General features: G+C 36.5%; 4 protein-coding genes across 4 annotated transcripts; 3 read left to right on the forward strand and 1 right to left on the reverse strand.

Annotated features, from left to right (window-relative positions):
* The first annotated feature begins 309 nt into the window (after window positions 1-309).
* Window positions 310-936, forward strand: LOC137577056 (ubiquitin-conjugating enzyme E2 N-like). Its single transcript, XM_068290419.1, has one exon. The coding sequence runs from the start codon at window positions 420-422 to the stop codon at window positions 876-878; it is 459 nt and encodes a 152-aa protein (XP_068146520.1). The 5' UTR covers window positions 310-419; the 3' UTR covers window positions 879-936.
* Window positions 937-4,633: 3,697 nt separating this feature from the next.
* On the reverse strand, window positions 4,634-4,999 carry LOC137578170 (uncharacterized). The gene has a single exon (XM_068291822.1). The coding sequence runs from the start codon at window positions 4,997-4,999 to the stop codon at window positions 4,634-4,636; it is 366 nt and encodes a 121-aa protein (XP_068147923.1).
* A 1,408-nt stretch (window positions 5,000-6,407) lies between these two features.
* Orc4 (origin recognition complex subunit 4) lies at window positions 6,408-8,151 on the forward strand. The gene is made up of 3 exons (XM_068289790.1): window positions 6,408-6,464; window positions 6,528-6,752; window positions 6,818-8,151. The coding sequence occupies exons 2-3, from the start codon at window positions 6,558-6,560 to the stop codon at window positions 7,997-7,999; spliced, it is 1,377 nt and encodes a 458-aa protein (XP_068145891.1). The 5' UTR covers window positions 6,408-6,464; window positions 6,528-6,557; the 3' UTR covers window positions 8,000-8,151.
* A 252-nt stretch (window positions 8,152-8,403) lies between these two features.
* Window positions 8,404-9,077, forward strand: ETH (Ecdysis triggering hormone). Its single transcript, XM_068291374.1, has 2 exons — window positions 8,404-8,586; window positions 8,643-9,077. Exons 1-2 carry the CDS (start codon window positions 8,404-8,406, stop codon window positions 9,075-9,077), a joined length of 618 nt encoding a protein of 205 aa, XP_068147475.1.
* Window positions 9,078-11,371: the final 2,294 nt, after the last annotated feature.

Genomic DNA, 11,371 nt, shown 5'->3' on the forward strand with positions numbered 1-11,371 from the left:
AACAAAACAAAAATAAAAGGAGCTGCCTAAGGGTTTTTGGGACTGTTTTTATTTTGGATTTCTTTTCAAGTTTTTTCAAGAAATTGGCAAATTGGCTTTTGACTTTTGCCAGACGGCGGCTTAACATAAAACGTGGCCTTTTGATGATGAGCCAAGACGAATCGAGTAGGTTCTCCCCCATCCACTTTCCTATGCAGCAGAGGCGCACAACAAAGGGGAAAATATGGGTTTTCTAACTCCCTTGTAAATAAATCGAAAGAAGTCTCTTCCCTAACACGATAAAATTGTTCGCCACTAACTATCGAAACAATAGAAAGCATTGAGAGAAATGCCGAATTCAGGGTGCTTTACATTTACTTTTTAACTTGCTTAACATTTAGGGAAAAAAAAAACAAAGAAAAACACAAGTATCTTAAAGGATGATGAGTCGTGTGCCCCGTCGTATTATAAAGGAGACAGAGAAGCTTATTCAGGATCCAGTGCCTGGCATAGATGCAGTGCCCGATGAGAAGAATGTACGATATTTCCATGTGATTATGGCTGGACCAGTGGATTCGCCCTTTGAGGGAGGCCTTTTCGAATTGGAATTGTTTCTGCCCGAGGATTATCCAATGTCGCCGCCAAAAGTACGTTTCATAACGAAAATATTCCATCCGAATATTGACCGTTTGGGACGCATTTGTCTGGATGTGCTCAAGGATCAATGGAGTCCGGCATTGCAGATACGCACAGTGCTCTTGTCGATCCAGGCCTTGTTAAGTTGCCCCAATCCGGATGATCCCTTGGCCAATGATGTGGCCCAACTGTGGAAACAAGACCAACCGGAGGCCATACGCAACGCCCGTGAGTGGACCAAAAAATATGCCAAGCAGAAATAAAATTAGAAAGCAAGCTACACTTACTAGTAAATATAATCAAAAGACGACCTATCCAAAATTCATTTGTATTAGTTCTAGGACCCCATCCTCTATTGTTAGATGGACGCCACTGTTTGGCAACCGATTCAACATGCGTGCCAAAATGCCAATGGGGTTTTAATTTAGTTCCAAGTTTCAACCAGCAGCAGACGCTGCTTCAGCTGCCTTTCATATCCATCTTCATCGCCGAACTCGAACGCCAACTCCAACTCTGACTTTGACTTTATCATTTTATTTATTTAATGTTCCGACTTTTTGTATATTTTTTATGGTTTTATTTGGCTTTTCCGCTGGCTGTTCAGGTGAACCAGTCTGGCTGGCTGACTGGCTAGTGTCTTACCTGGCAAGTTAAGCAAAACTGGATTAAGTCCCTTTCTGTCTGTGTGTGTGTGCCTAATCCGGGCCATGGGCATAAGGTGAGACTGCCAGTGAGAGCAATGGGCATGTCCTGGCATAATTGCATCTAGACATGGCGCCAGTCAGTCAGCCTAATAGGATCAGTTATGCCTCTCTCATACTCATTCGCAATCCTCTCTCTACAGTGTCTAAGTCCTGGCGTGAAATCCGCAAAATGTTGTTTACCTTTTTGCCATTACTCTAAAGGGGTCGCTCTAGCCATCTCCCTTCCTTCCTACCTCCCTCTCTTTCTCTCCTCATCTATGGGTAGGTGTCTATGTTTATTTGTTTTAGGCCGCACACCTTTTCTTTCTCTGCCTTTGTTTTCATTCTTTTGCATTCCTTTCCATTCTTGCCCTTTACTATACGGTCAACTCCCACTAGCAACCACCAAGCCACCAACTGTTGACTGTTGCCCGACTTGGTCAATGATTCAACAGAAAAAAAAGACTCAAAAACAACAAAAGTAAGATTCAAAAAAGACAACATAGAAAACAACAGAAAAAATATACGAAAAAAAAAAAGTTTGCATCGATAGTTTCTGATGGGAAAAATTGTTTAAACAATCAAAAACTGAAAAGCTCTCTCACAGATATCAAGATGTGCCAAACATATTGTCTTCCGCTTATACAAATACACTGAGAAAAACATTTTTTGCTTATCTTGGGTTTTATTTAATTAAGAGCGAGACATTTTCTCCAATTTGTTGAATTTTTTGATCTATTTCATTATATACTTAAATCTGCTACTAATTATCAACAAAGGGTTTATTCTTTCTAAGTAAAACCTCATTAGTCCAAGCAATTAAAAATCAATTATATTTCAAAGCAAAAAGGACGCAACTCTCTAAAGTATGCTATGGAAAATTTACAAATTTTTATCTGTGAGGTATGCAACAAAAAAACAAATCGACCAATGGATTTAGTGGGTACTTTTTAAGCTTACCTAACTCATATCACTAGACATTTGGTTAGGTATGATGAGAACACACAAATTAGCTTAGGTTCTCTTCTTGGCATTGAGGACCAAACACTCAAACATTGGTTTCGATAACCACTAAATTTAAGTATAATGAGAAGAGGTTAATATTGGCTGTACCGACATTTTTGTACCCTTCACACTTATGTGTTTAATTCCATTAATGAATTTCATTTGATAAGTTTCGCGTTTTGAATGTTTTTGAATTTCATAAGATTTTACTATTTCTCACTACTTTGTGAGCCAATATTAATAAAGTTTTTACAGTAAAGAAGATACTTTAATGGATGATTTATATTATAAATGGTCCGATACGACGATTTGTCAAACTTAATATCAATTGGGCAATACAAACGCATAAACTTCAGGTTTCATTCGAGTCGTTCTCTTATATTAATGATGGTAATGCTGATCAAGAACATACATATCCTTTATGTGGACAGAATCGTCTCCATCTCCTTCTACTTTACAGTGTAGCCAGGATTCAAACAGCTGTCCTTTCCTGCTCATATCATACTCTTTAACAAATATAGAACACGATATCTAATATCCAAGAGATCTAGCATTCTATATATGAAAGAATTTATGCGAATTTTCTGCGAGTGTATTCTGTCTAAATCTGGTCATCATTATTATAAATATCTTTTCTATCGATTGTAATTATATTTTGCTACCGTTTAATTGTGACCATTGCGATTTTTGTGGGCCGCTGCTGTCTGATTTTTCACACGCTACCTTTCTCTCTCCTCAGTAACGCCCACATCTATCTTCTAGAGTCCCCCATTTATTCCAGTTGGTCTTCACTCTCCACTGTTCTTCTATACGACTCTAATGGTCATCATCAAATATGCCAACATGGGTTAGACATAGTTATAGTTACTTACTTACTTACTTGTAGGCCTCTGTGAATCCAGCCATGTGTCTAATGATTTGCAAAATGCATTTCGCACTGGGCGGTTTTCACATTTTCCCCCTATATTTTCCATTTTTTTTTTATTTTCTTCATTTTACTGGCCCAGTTTTTGTACAAAAATGTCTGTGCATTCAACTTTAATTCGGGGAAAATTGGAAAAATGTCAGGCAATGCTGTAATTTCCACACTTGCATATTAAAAAAAAAGATTGCTAAAGGGAAAAGTTTTTGCCCATGTCTTAATTTGCATATTGAACTTTTTTAAATATCCCCCTCGAACTGCAACTAACCATTAATTGTTATTGATTGTCAACACCTGGAAGACCTTTGGCATGAAGAGCTACTCTAGACAACTACTATAAGACCTCAAACAAATGGATATGGCGAGGATAGGAGATTAAGTTTAAGGATTAGACCTTGGGATATATTGTTATATTCTTTACAACGTCATTTGCCATGAAAGTTCTAAGATCAATGATTTCGAAAAGTTGAATGAGAGATGTTAAGTCTTCTCGGTAAACTATCAAAACTTAGCCATTCCTTCTAAATATTATAATATTTTTGGACACGTTGCTTTTCGCAATAGAACTTAATAGATCTCCTGATTTGGGTAAATCCGCTCCCGACCACTTGACTTATTAACTGATTATGATTTAAATCTATTACTGACATTGATCATCACACATCATGACCAATAATGAACTGAAAAGTTTGTCATCTAACCATCTGGAGTCATCTAGACTATTTATGCAATAAGATTTCCTATAGAACTAAAGTACACACACACACACTTACACACAGAATATTTCATTAAACAAATGCCAAGTCATCTTTTTAAGACAGTGTGACTTTTGGTGGATAAGGAGGAGGAGGAGGAGAAGGGGGACCGTGCAGAGTTAATTACCTGTGCGAACTTTTGCAACTAGTTACACGTACTTAGAACCGAAACGACGGCGCCACAGTAAACACTCGAATGTAAAGGACCCTGTTGTCATAGACATAATAAACCGGTTTTGACCTGACTCTGTCTCTCACCCTCTCCTTCTCTAGCTCACCTTGTTAATTATGCGCATGGTCATGGGCAAAATCTTTCGTAATGAAGTGTTGTTGGCCCATTGAGAGTTGCATTGTCAGCAGCAGCAGCAGACGACGACGACGATGATCTTTATAATTATTATTGAGGAAGAAGCTAAGCTCCCAAGGAAAAGTGTTCTCCACACCTGCCTGTCTCCCTGTCTCTGTCTCTGTTTCTATCTTATCGATGGCCCAGATAGTTTTCGTTTCAAGACTCTTATGACAGCTGATCTGTTTGAGGCCGAAAGAACACTTGACCAAATGATGGTGGCAGGTGGAATCATTTTATTTTTGCACCCAACGTAAGATTTAAGATGTTAGGAAGATACATTTATAAAAATTAGAAATTTCTTCGTTTAGCAAAAATGTAATTTTGAAGGCTTGACACTGCCATAGACACGATTTGTTGTAGCTGGCACCTTGTAGTCATTGAAACGTTCTTGGCCAAAGGGTTCGTTAAGGTTTTCCCTGACTCCCTCATCTGCAATACTGTGGCAGAAACGTTGATTGAGACGACGTTGTGCCGCATATTTGGCAAAGTGCTTATCGCCATATTGCCGACGACTTTCATGGTTAATCTCATCGATGCGTATGTAGTTGCTGGCCTGCTCCTTGGGATACCAGGACAATGTTTCCAGCCAACGTTTATGGGTCTTATCGGCACGATCCGCTTTATACCTTTGATAGTTCACCTCATCTATGGTAACGCAATCGTATGGCATTTTCGATTAAATAAATAAAACTGAAATGGTTTTTGTGTGTTTTGTGAGTAAACAGTTTGCCAACTGCCTACCCCTATTTGTGTACTTATATTTCTTGACAATCTTTTCTAAGCAATGCTAAAATAAACCAAAAACAAATTAGCTTGTTTACCATTAAATACCCAAGAGCTATTGAAATAGTAACGTCCTCCTGGTAAAACAAATCCCATCCATTGCCCTACATGATGGACTGGCAGTTTTTCCAAATATATATCTTCCTAAATATGAGAAATGAAGAATCTTGAAGGAAAAATCTATTATAGATTTGCAATTACTTACATTGTAGGGGCAAGTGTGGTTCAAATTTGTGTAGGCACTGACACCGCCAAGCAGCCAATTGACCATGGCATTATCACGATCTCTCATAAATTTACAGCCATCGAATTTGACATGAAAGTTGTAGAGAACACTTCGATTTTCACGCCTTAATATACTTAATGTGACCTGTAATTGACACCGAATGAACATTGGGCTAATAAAATATTAAGTTTAAGCTTTATATACTCACCGTTGCAGCTGTTATGGGAACCCGAGGTTTTGTTGTCTTAACTGACAGATATTTGTAGGTGCGATTAAAGGACTTAATATAACAATAATCAAAATCCACAATATTTTTCTCCAGCGCAATGCATCGTACATTGTCAAAAGTAAATGTCGAATGAATCTAAGAATAAGGGGTATTCAATTTGCCACAATTCAAATCGTCATAATTTCATTATAATCCTTACCGGCAGAGGTCCCATAGAAAGGCATAAAAAACCAAAAACTATTGGTAAAACTGTCATTATTCTGTGAAAATTCTATGTAAACTAAAATGGCTAATCTAGCAGAAAGCTTGCCACCACAATGAAGCAGTTAATGCTTCATTTCCAGTGTTAATGAGTTCATATCAAAGGTTTTGATTTTTAATCGTTTTGAAAACAAATCAAAATTACCATTTAGTAACGGTTACTTTACTCAGCGACAGAGAGAATTAGAATTGTTAACTAAAAACGAGTATTCTGGCTAAAGTAACTGCCAGGAATCCTTACTAAGGCAACAGAATCTTGGATACAGCCAAAAGCGCTCAATTTAAATATTTCCAAAAAAATATTAAATTTGATATTTTTACCATGACACTAAAACATAAAATAATCTTTGAGAATTCAATTTAAAAATTATAAAACATAAAATAAAACGTTTCTTTAAAATAACGGTTCGAATTTTAGTAACGTTTTTTTTTCACACAGCGCCACTGAGCAGTAAAGGGAGCCACTGAAACTGAGCGGGCAGTTACTCATTCTTATGAGAGTTTCACTCATTAAATTGAGAGCAACGCTCTTTGTCTCGCATTAATATGAGGTTTTGCTCTTCAAAATGAGTTCGCGCTTATTTTGGTCGGCGGCACGTCTTGAGAGCGGCGGCTTGTTTATTTTTATTTGTTGTGGTAAAAAGTTGAAATGTTTTAAGTGATTCTTTTATTGTTTGTTCCTCGAATTCGTTGATTAAGCTGCCAGTGGTGACTTGGAACAAAGAAAAGATGCCAACGGTGGATCAGGAGCAAGAGCTGTCCAAAGCCCGCCGATTTCTGAAGGAGCGCCTTCAGAGGGACTACACAACCATACGAGGCTATGAGGCAGAGCGTTCCAATGTCCGAGAGTTGCTACAGCGCACAGGTGAAGGCGAATCCAACTCGCTGCTTTTAATCGGACCTCGTAATGCGGGAAAAACCACGGTAGGAAGGCGAGGAGACTTTATATAAAGTTTATCAATGATTAATAAAGGTTTCCAATCCATTAGCTCATCAATGCCGTGCTGGCGGATCTGTTGGTCAACAAATCTTTCGTGGAGAATACACTAATCGTGCATCTGGATGGGAATCTTCATACGGATGATCGCATTGCTCTTAAATCTATAACGGTCCAGATGCGTCTCGAAAATGCCGCCGATGGCAAGGTATTCGGCTCCTTTGCAGAAAATCTGGCTTTTCTGCTGCAGTGCCTCAAGGCTGGCAATAAGAAATCGAAAAGTGTCGTCTTCATACTGGAGGAATTCGATTTGTTTTGTACACACCACAATCAGACGCTCCTCTACAATCTCTTTGATGTATCCCAATCGGCTCAGGCTCCCATTTGTGTGCTGGGCGTCACTTGCCGTCTGGATGTGATTGAATTGCTGGAAAAGCGTGTCAAATCGAGATTCTCCCATAGACAAGTGTTTCTCTTTCCCAATGCGGACAAATTCGAAGATTATGTCAAGCTATGCCAAGAACTGTTGTCCATACCCAGTGACAAAGAATTGAGATCAACAGCCAGCCGAATTGATAGCTTGGAATTGCTCAAATCCGATGCTTTCACCTTCCAAAGGAATCATTTTCGTGGGGCTGCCTATGACTTTGATAAGAGATTTGTGGATAATTGGAATAAGCATCATGACAAGCTTATCAAAATGCCAGCAGCCCAGAAAACTCTGCAAATGCTTTACGATTTTGATATAAGTGAAGCATTTCTCAAAAATTATCTTCTACGTCTGGTGTGCAAACTCAAGCCAAATACACCACATATCACTGTGGAGCAGATGTCATTGCTGGCCCAGCAATATGAATCCGATGACAAGATTGAACTACTCTGCGGACTGTCAGTACTGGAATTATGCATCATTATAGCCATGAAACATCATTCAGAGATCTATGATCGTGATCCATTCAACTTTGAGATTATATTCTCAAGATTCTCCAAATTTGCCAAAGTCTCGTCCACCATGCAGGGAGTAGAACGTTCCGTAGTACTTAAAGCCTTTGAGCATTTACGCATAAGCGAACTAATCATGCCTCTGTCCAGTAATAGCGGCCTGGGCAAGGTCCAGAAAGAATTCGAAATGCACAAAATGGCCCTAACATATGGCCAAATACAGCAGGCTGTCCAACGCTATCAGGCCTTGCCCACCGAGATCGCCCAATGGGCACAGAGCTCTCTTATATAATCTAGTGTAAGCCCAAGTTTGATTTCCTTAAGATTTTGTTTTATTTATATATAATTTAACTCTTGTTTTTATCCACTAACTATAAAAGTTAAACGATTTCAATCGAGATCTACTAAAATAAAGCTAAAAATTTGTATTACTAAGATATAAAAGTCTTCTTAACTAAGTTTGTATTCCATTTCAGTTCTTTCACACATTTTTTTGTAAGTTTTTCCATTTGTAATTTATGCATTTGGGTCACTCTTGTACTTATCATCTAAGAGTCAAATCGATCGATATTGATTTGCATTATTTTGTGTAATGCTTCCCGCATTTTGTCAATATTCTGTATCCAGATATAGGGGCAAACATTTCCTATAAAAGTCTTTAGCAATTTAACTTTTGCCAACAGAAAAAGTTTGATCATGAGACTGTTAACCATTTTCGCTTTTCTAGGGCTTATCCTGAATCTAGTCCTTGCTGATGATAGTCCAGGATTCTTTTTGAAAATAACCAAAAATGTTCCACGTTTGGGCAAACGTAGCGAGAATTTTGTTATGAAAAATATACCACGTATAGGACGTAGCAGCTCCATTGGAGGGCAACAGGTGAGTTAAGCTACATCACAGAGTCCTTCCTTTTAAAGACATTTTAATCCTTGCAGTCTACTTCTGTGACTCCACTGATGGCCTGGCTATGGGATTTGGATATTGAGCCAGTTAAGCGTCGCTATCCCACATCGGATCAAATCAAAGCCTTGGAGAGGGAACTGAATGTGGTGCAACCTGTCAATTCGAATACTTTGATCGAACTGCTCGATAAGAATGCCATACCCAGTGAGCAAGTGAAATTCGTTCACTGGAAGGACTTTGATCGTGCTCTACAATCCGATATGGATCTCTATGCCAAGGTCATTCAATTGGGACGCCGGCCCGATCAACGTTTGAAGGAAGATCTCAATCTTAATAGCTATGTACCCATTTTTGGTAATAACAATGAGGAGAATGGTGACTTTGTGTTGTTGAATAGCAATGATCGGGATCTATATGGCAGTCGAAGTCGTTTCGATCGCAACTTTATGAAATACAATCATTTGTAGGACAGTGTAAATGTGATATGATACGACAAATGTCTCCTGAAAATAAATAACCACAGATTCTACATCTTCAAGTCCGGAAAAAGACACAAAGCACAAATAAACAAAATAAAGAATAAAGAAATTGCAGCTTCTTAAGTTAACACTTCTTAACGGTTTTCCTTGTCTTCAAAGCCAAAAAATCGGTCAACAACCCAAGCAAAAAACAAAAAACAACAAAAAATTACTCCATTAACATTCTGAAGGCATTTCTTCAGAGTAATGCGTTCACTTAATGACTCAATCAAATTATATATATACATAAATGTACTTTTTTTTGGTTTTGTTTGTTAATATCATTTTAAAAGCTTAGGAAATTCCAGCCTTAAAATATGATCGCATTCCACTAATATGAACTGGTTTTCATTTTTGTTGCTTATCTGTTTCTGATCTTTATTTTGCGACACAAATTTCTCCCGTACCGAATCAAATAAATTTCATAAAACAAAACAAACAATAACAAAAACAGGAGCTAAGACTTGGCGCCGAAATAAATTTTTTATAGAACTCTAATACCCTATAATTATGAATCATAGAAAGTTTGTTAAGTTTTCATTTAACGTTAGTAGCAGGATCCAAAAATACAGGATTCTCTCGATCTGCATCAAAAGGCTAGACAAATTGCTTCAAAGTTTAAGTCTTTATGGCTAATTGATAATTTAGTCTTCTTTTTTCAAGTTTTTATTTTATACCAAGTCTTCCTTTCATATATGTATGTATATGAAGACAAAAAATTGAAAAAATTCTTGTAAAATATATAAATTATATATATGTATGTATATGTATTTATTAGTGTTTTTAAAAAGGGTTTTTTTTTTTAAATTTATACAAACATATCTTTCTATTAATACATGTCGTTTATTTATGTGGCAGTTTTGTTTAAACTTATCTTAAAAAACTCCGAATACATCCGAAGAAATTGTTCCAATTCCTTTTAAACAAGCCCTACATATGTCCTGGAAAAAACTGCAGCTAAACAACTTAAAAACTCTGTAATTAGAAATAATTTAGTTTTAAGTTAGTTATAAATCAGCTGAGGATTTTTTCCTGTTACTTATAAGTCAATTAAGGAGTTTTCCTGTTTTTGTCTTAATAATCAAATTACTAAACCCTTGGCCTCTATATATAAAATGAATATTATCTCGTTATCTTTAATGAAAGATAAAGGATAAAGGATAAAGCAAAATGAAATTAAAAATGATCTCACACATTCAAAATGGAAAAGGTTTGCCCTTCTAAGCTGCCAAATTATTTACTATTTGTAAAAAATTGATAACTTTTCGTAATTGTCAACAATGGTTACTTTAAGTATTTTGAATAGTTATTCATAAATAAGTTTCTTTATTTGCTCCAACAAGCTTATTCTTGTTCCAATTTTAACCCCTTAACTCCGCCGATGTATCTAATATAGCATGTTTCGATCATAGGCTGATCTTATTCTGTGACTTGGAAAACTTAAATATACTGGAAAATTATTCATTTAGTTAAATAAAATGCACAACTTTTTGTATTATTAAAAACAACGTTTGGTTCAAAGATTCATTTACATAATTCGAGTTTTCTAGAAATATTTATTGCATACTTTAGTGGGTAAAGTTCCTCCACTTCTCAGACTTTGATCCGCCACAGTTCCTAGTTTAATAATACATATAGAAATATATTTAAAAATTCACTATAAAGGATAACATGAGATGAGAATGCTATATTTAATCTATATCTATTCTTCAAAGTTTTCATCAGTATTATGTACTTAAATCGAATATCCGAATACTTATTTAAAACATTTATGTCAGTTGAATGCATTTATAAGAAATTTACAACAATTTTTCTTCTCTCTCAGGTGTAGATCATCTAGAAAATCTCACCTTCTCTTATTTTCGGATATTTTAATACTTGGTTTATAGAGCTACGATATCGAAAACACATCTATCGAATACTTCTGAGTATATTCGAGTGGGTTCCATCATATTTATAGAGCTAGAACACATCTATCGAGTACTTTTGAGTACATTCGAGTGAGTTCCATCTTATTGTGAGTATTTAGGGTATCTAAAAAGTCTGACCACATGCAACTGGCAGAACTTTTTTGATGTATTTATTTTGTTTAATTAGCGTTTTGTTGTTAACATTTTTTTTTTTTTTTGTTTGTTTATTGATCGCAAAATTGTGCATATAAAGTAATTAAAAAGCCATAAATAATTATAAATTACAAAACTCTGCTTGCAGCAGACTTCACGACGACGACGCGACGGTGACAG

The sequence above is a fragment of the Drosophila tropicalis genome, unplaced genomic scaffold (genome assembly GCF_018151085.1).
Source record: "Drosophila tropicalis isolate 14030-0801.00 unplaced genomic scaffold, ASM1815108v1 contig_593, whole genome shotgun sequence".
NCBI lineage: Eukaryota > Metazoa > Arthropoda > Insecta > Diptera > Drosophilidae > Drosophila > Drosophila tropicalis.

Coding starts and splice junctions, on each gene's coding strand:
- Orc4 (XM_068289790.1), top strand. CDS start 6,558: ATGCCAACGGTGGATCAGGAGCAAGAGCTGTCCAAAGCCCGCCGATTT. Junction 6,753..6,817: donor GTAATGCGGGAAAAACCACG/GTAGGAAGGCGA, acceptor CCAATCCATTAG/CTCATCAATGCCGTGCTGGC.
- ETH (XM_068291374.1), top strand. CDS start 8,404: ATGAGACTGTTAACCATTTTCGCTTTTCTAGGGCTTATCCTGAATCTA. Junction 8,587..8,642: donor GCTCCATTGGAGGGCAACAG/GTGAGTTAAGCT, acceptor TAATCCTTGCAG/TCTACTTCTGTGACTCCACT.
- LOC137578170 (XM_068291822.1), bottom strand. CDS start 4,999: ATGCCATACGATTGCGTTACCATAGATGAGGTGAACTATCAAAGGTAT.
- LOC137577056 (XM_068290419.1), top strand. CDS start 420: ATGATGAGTCGTGTGCCCCGTCGTATTATAAAGGAGACAGAGAAGCTT.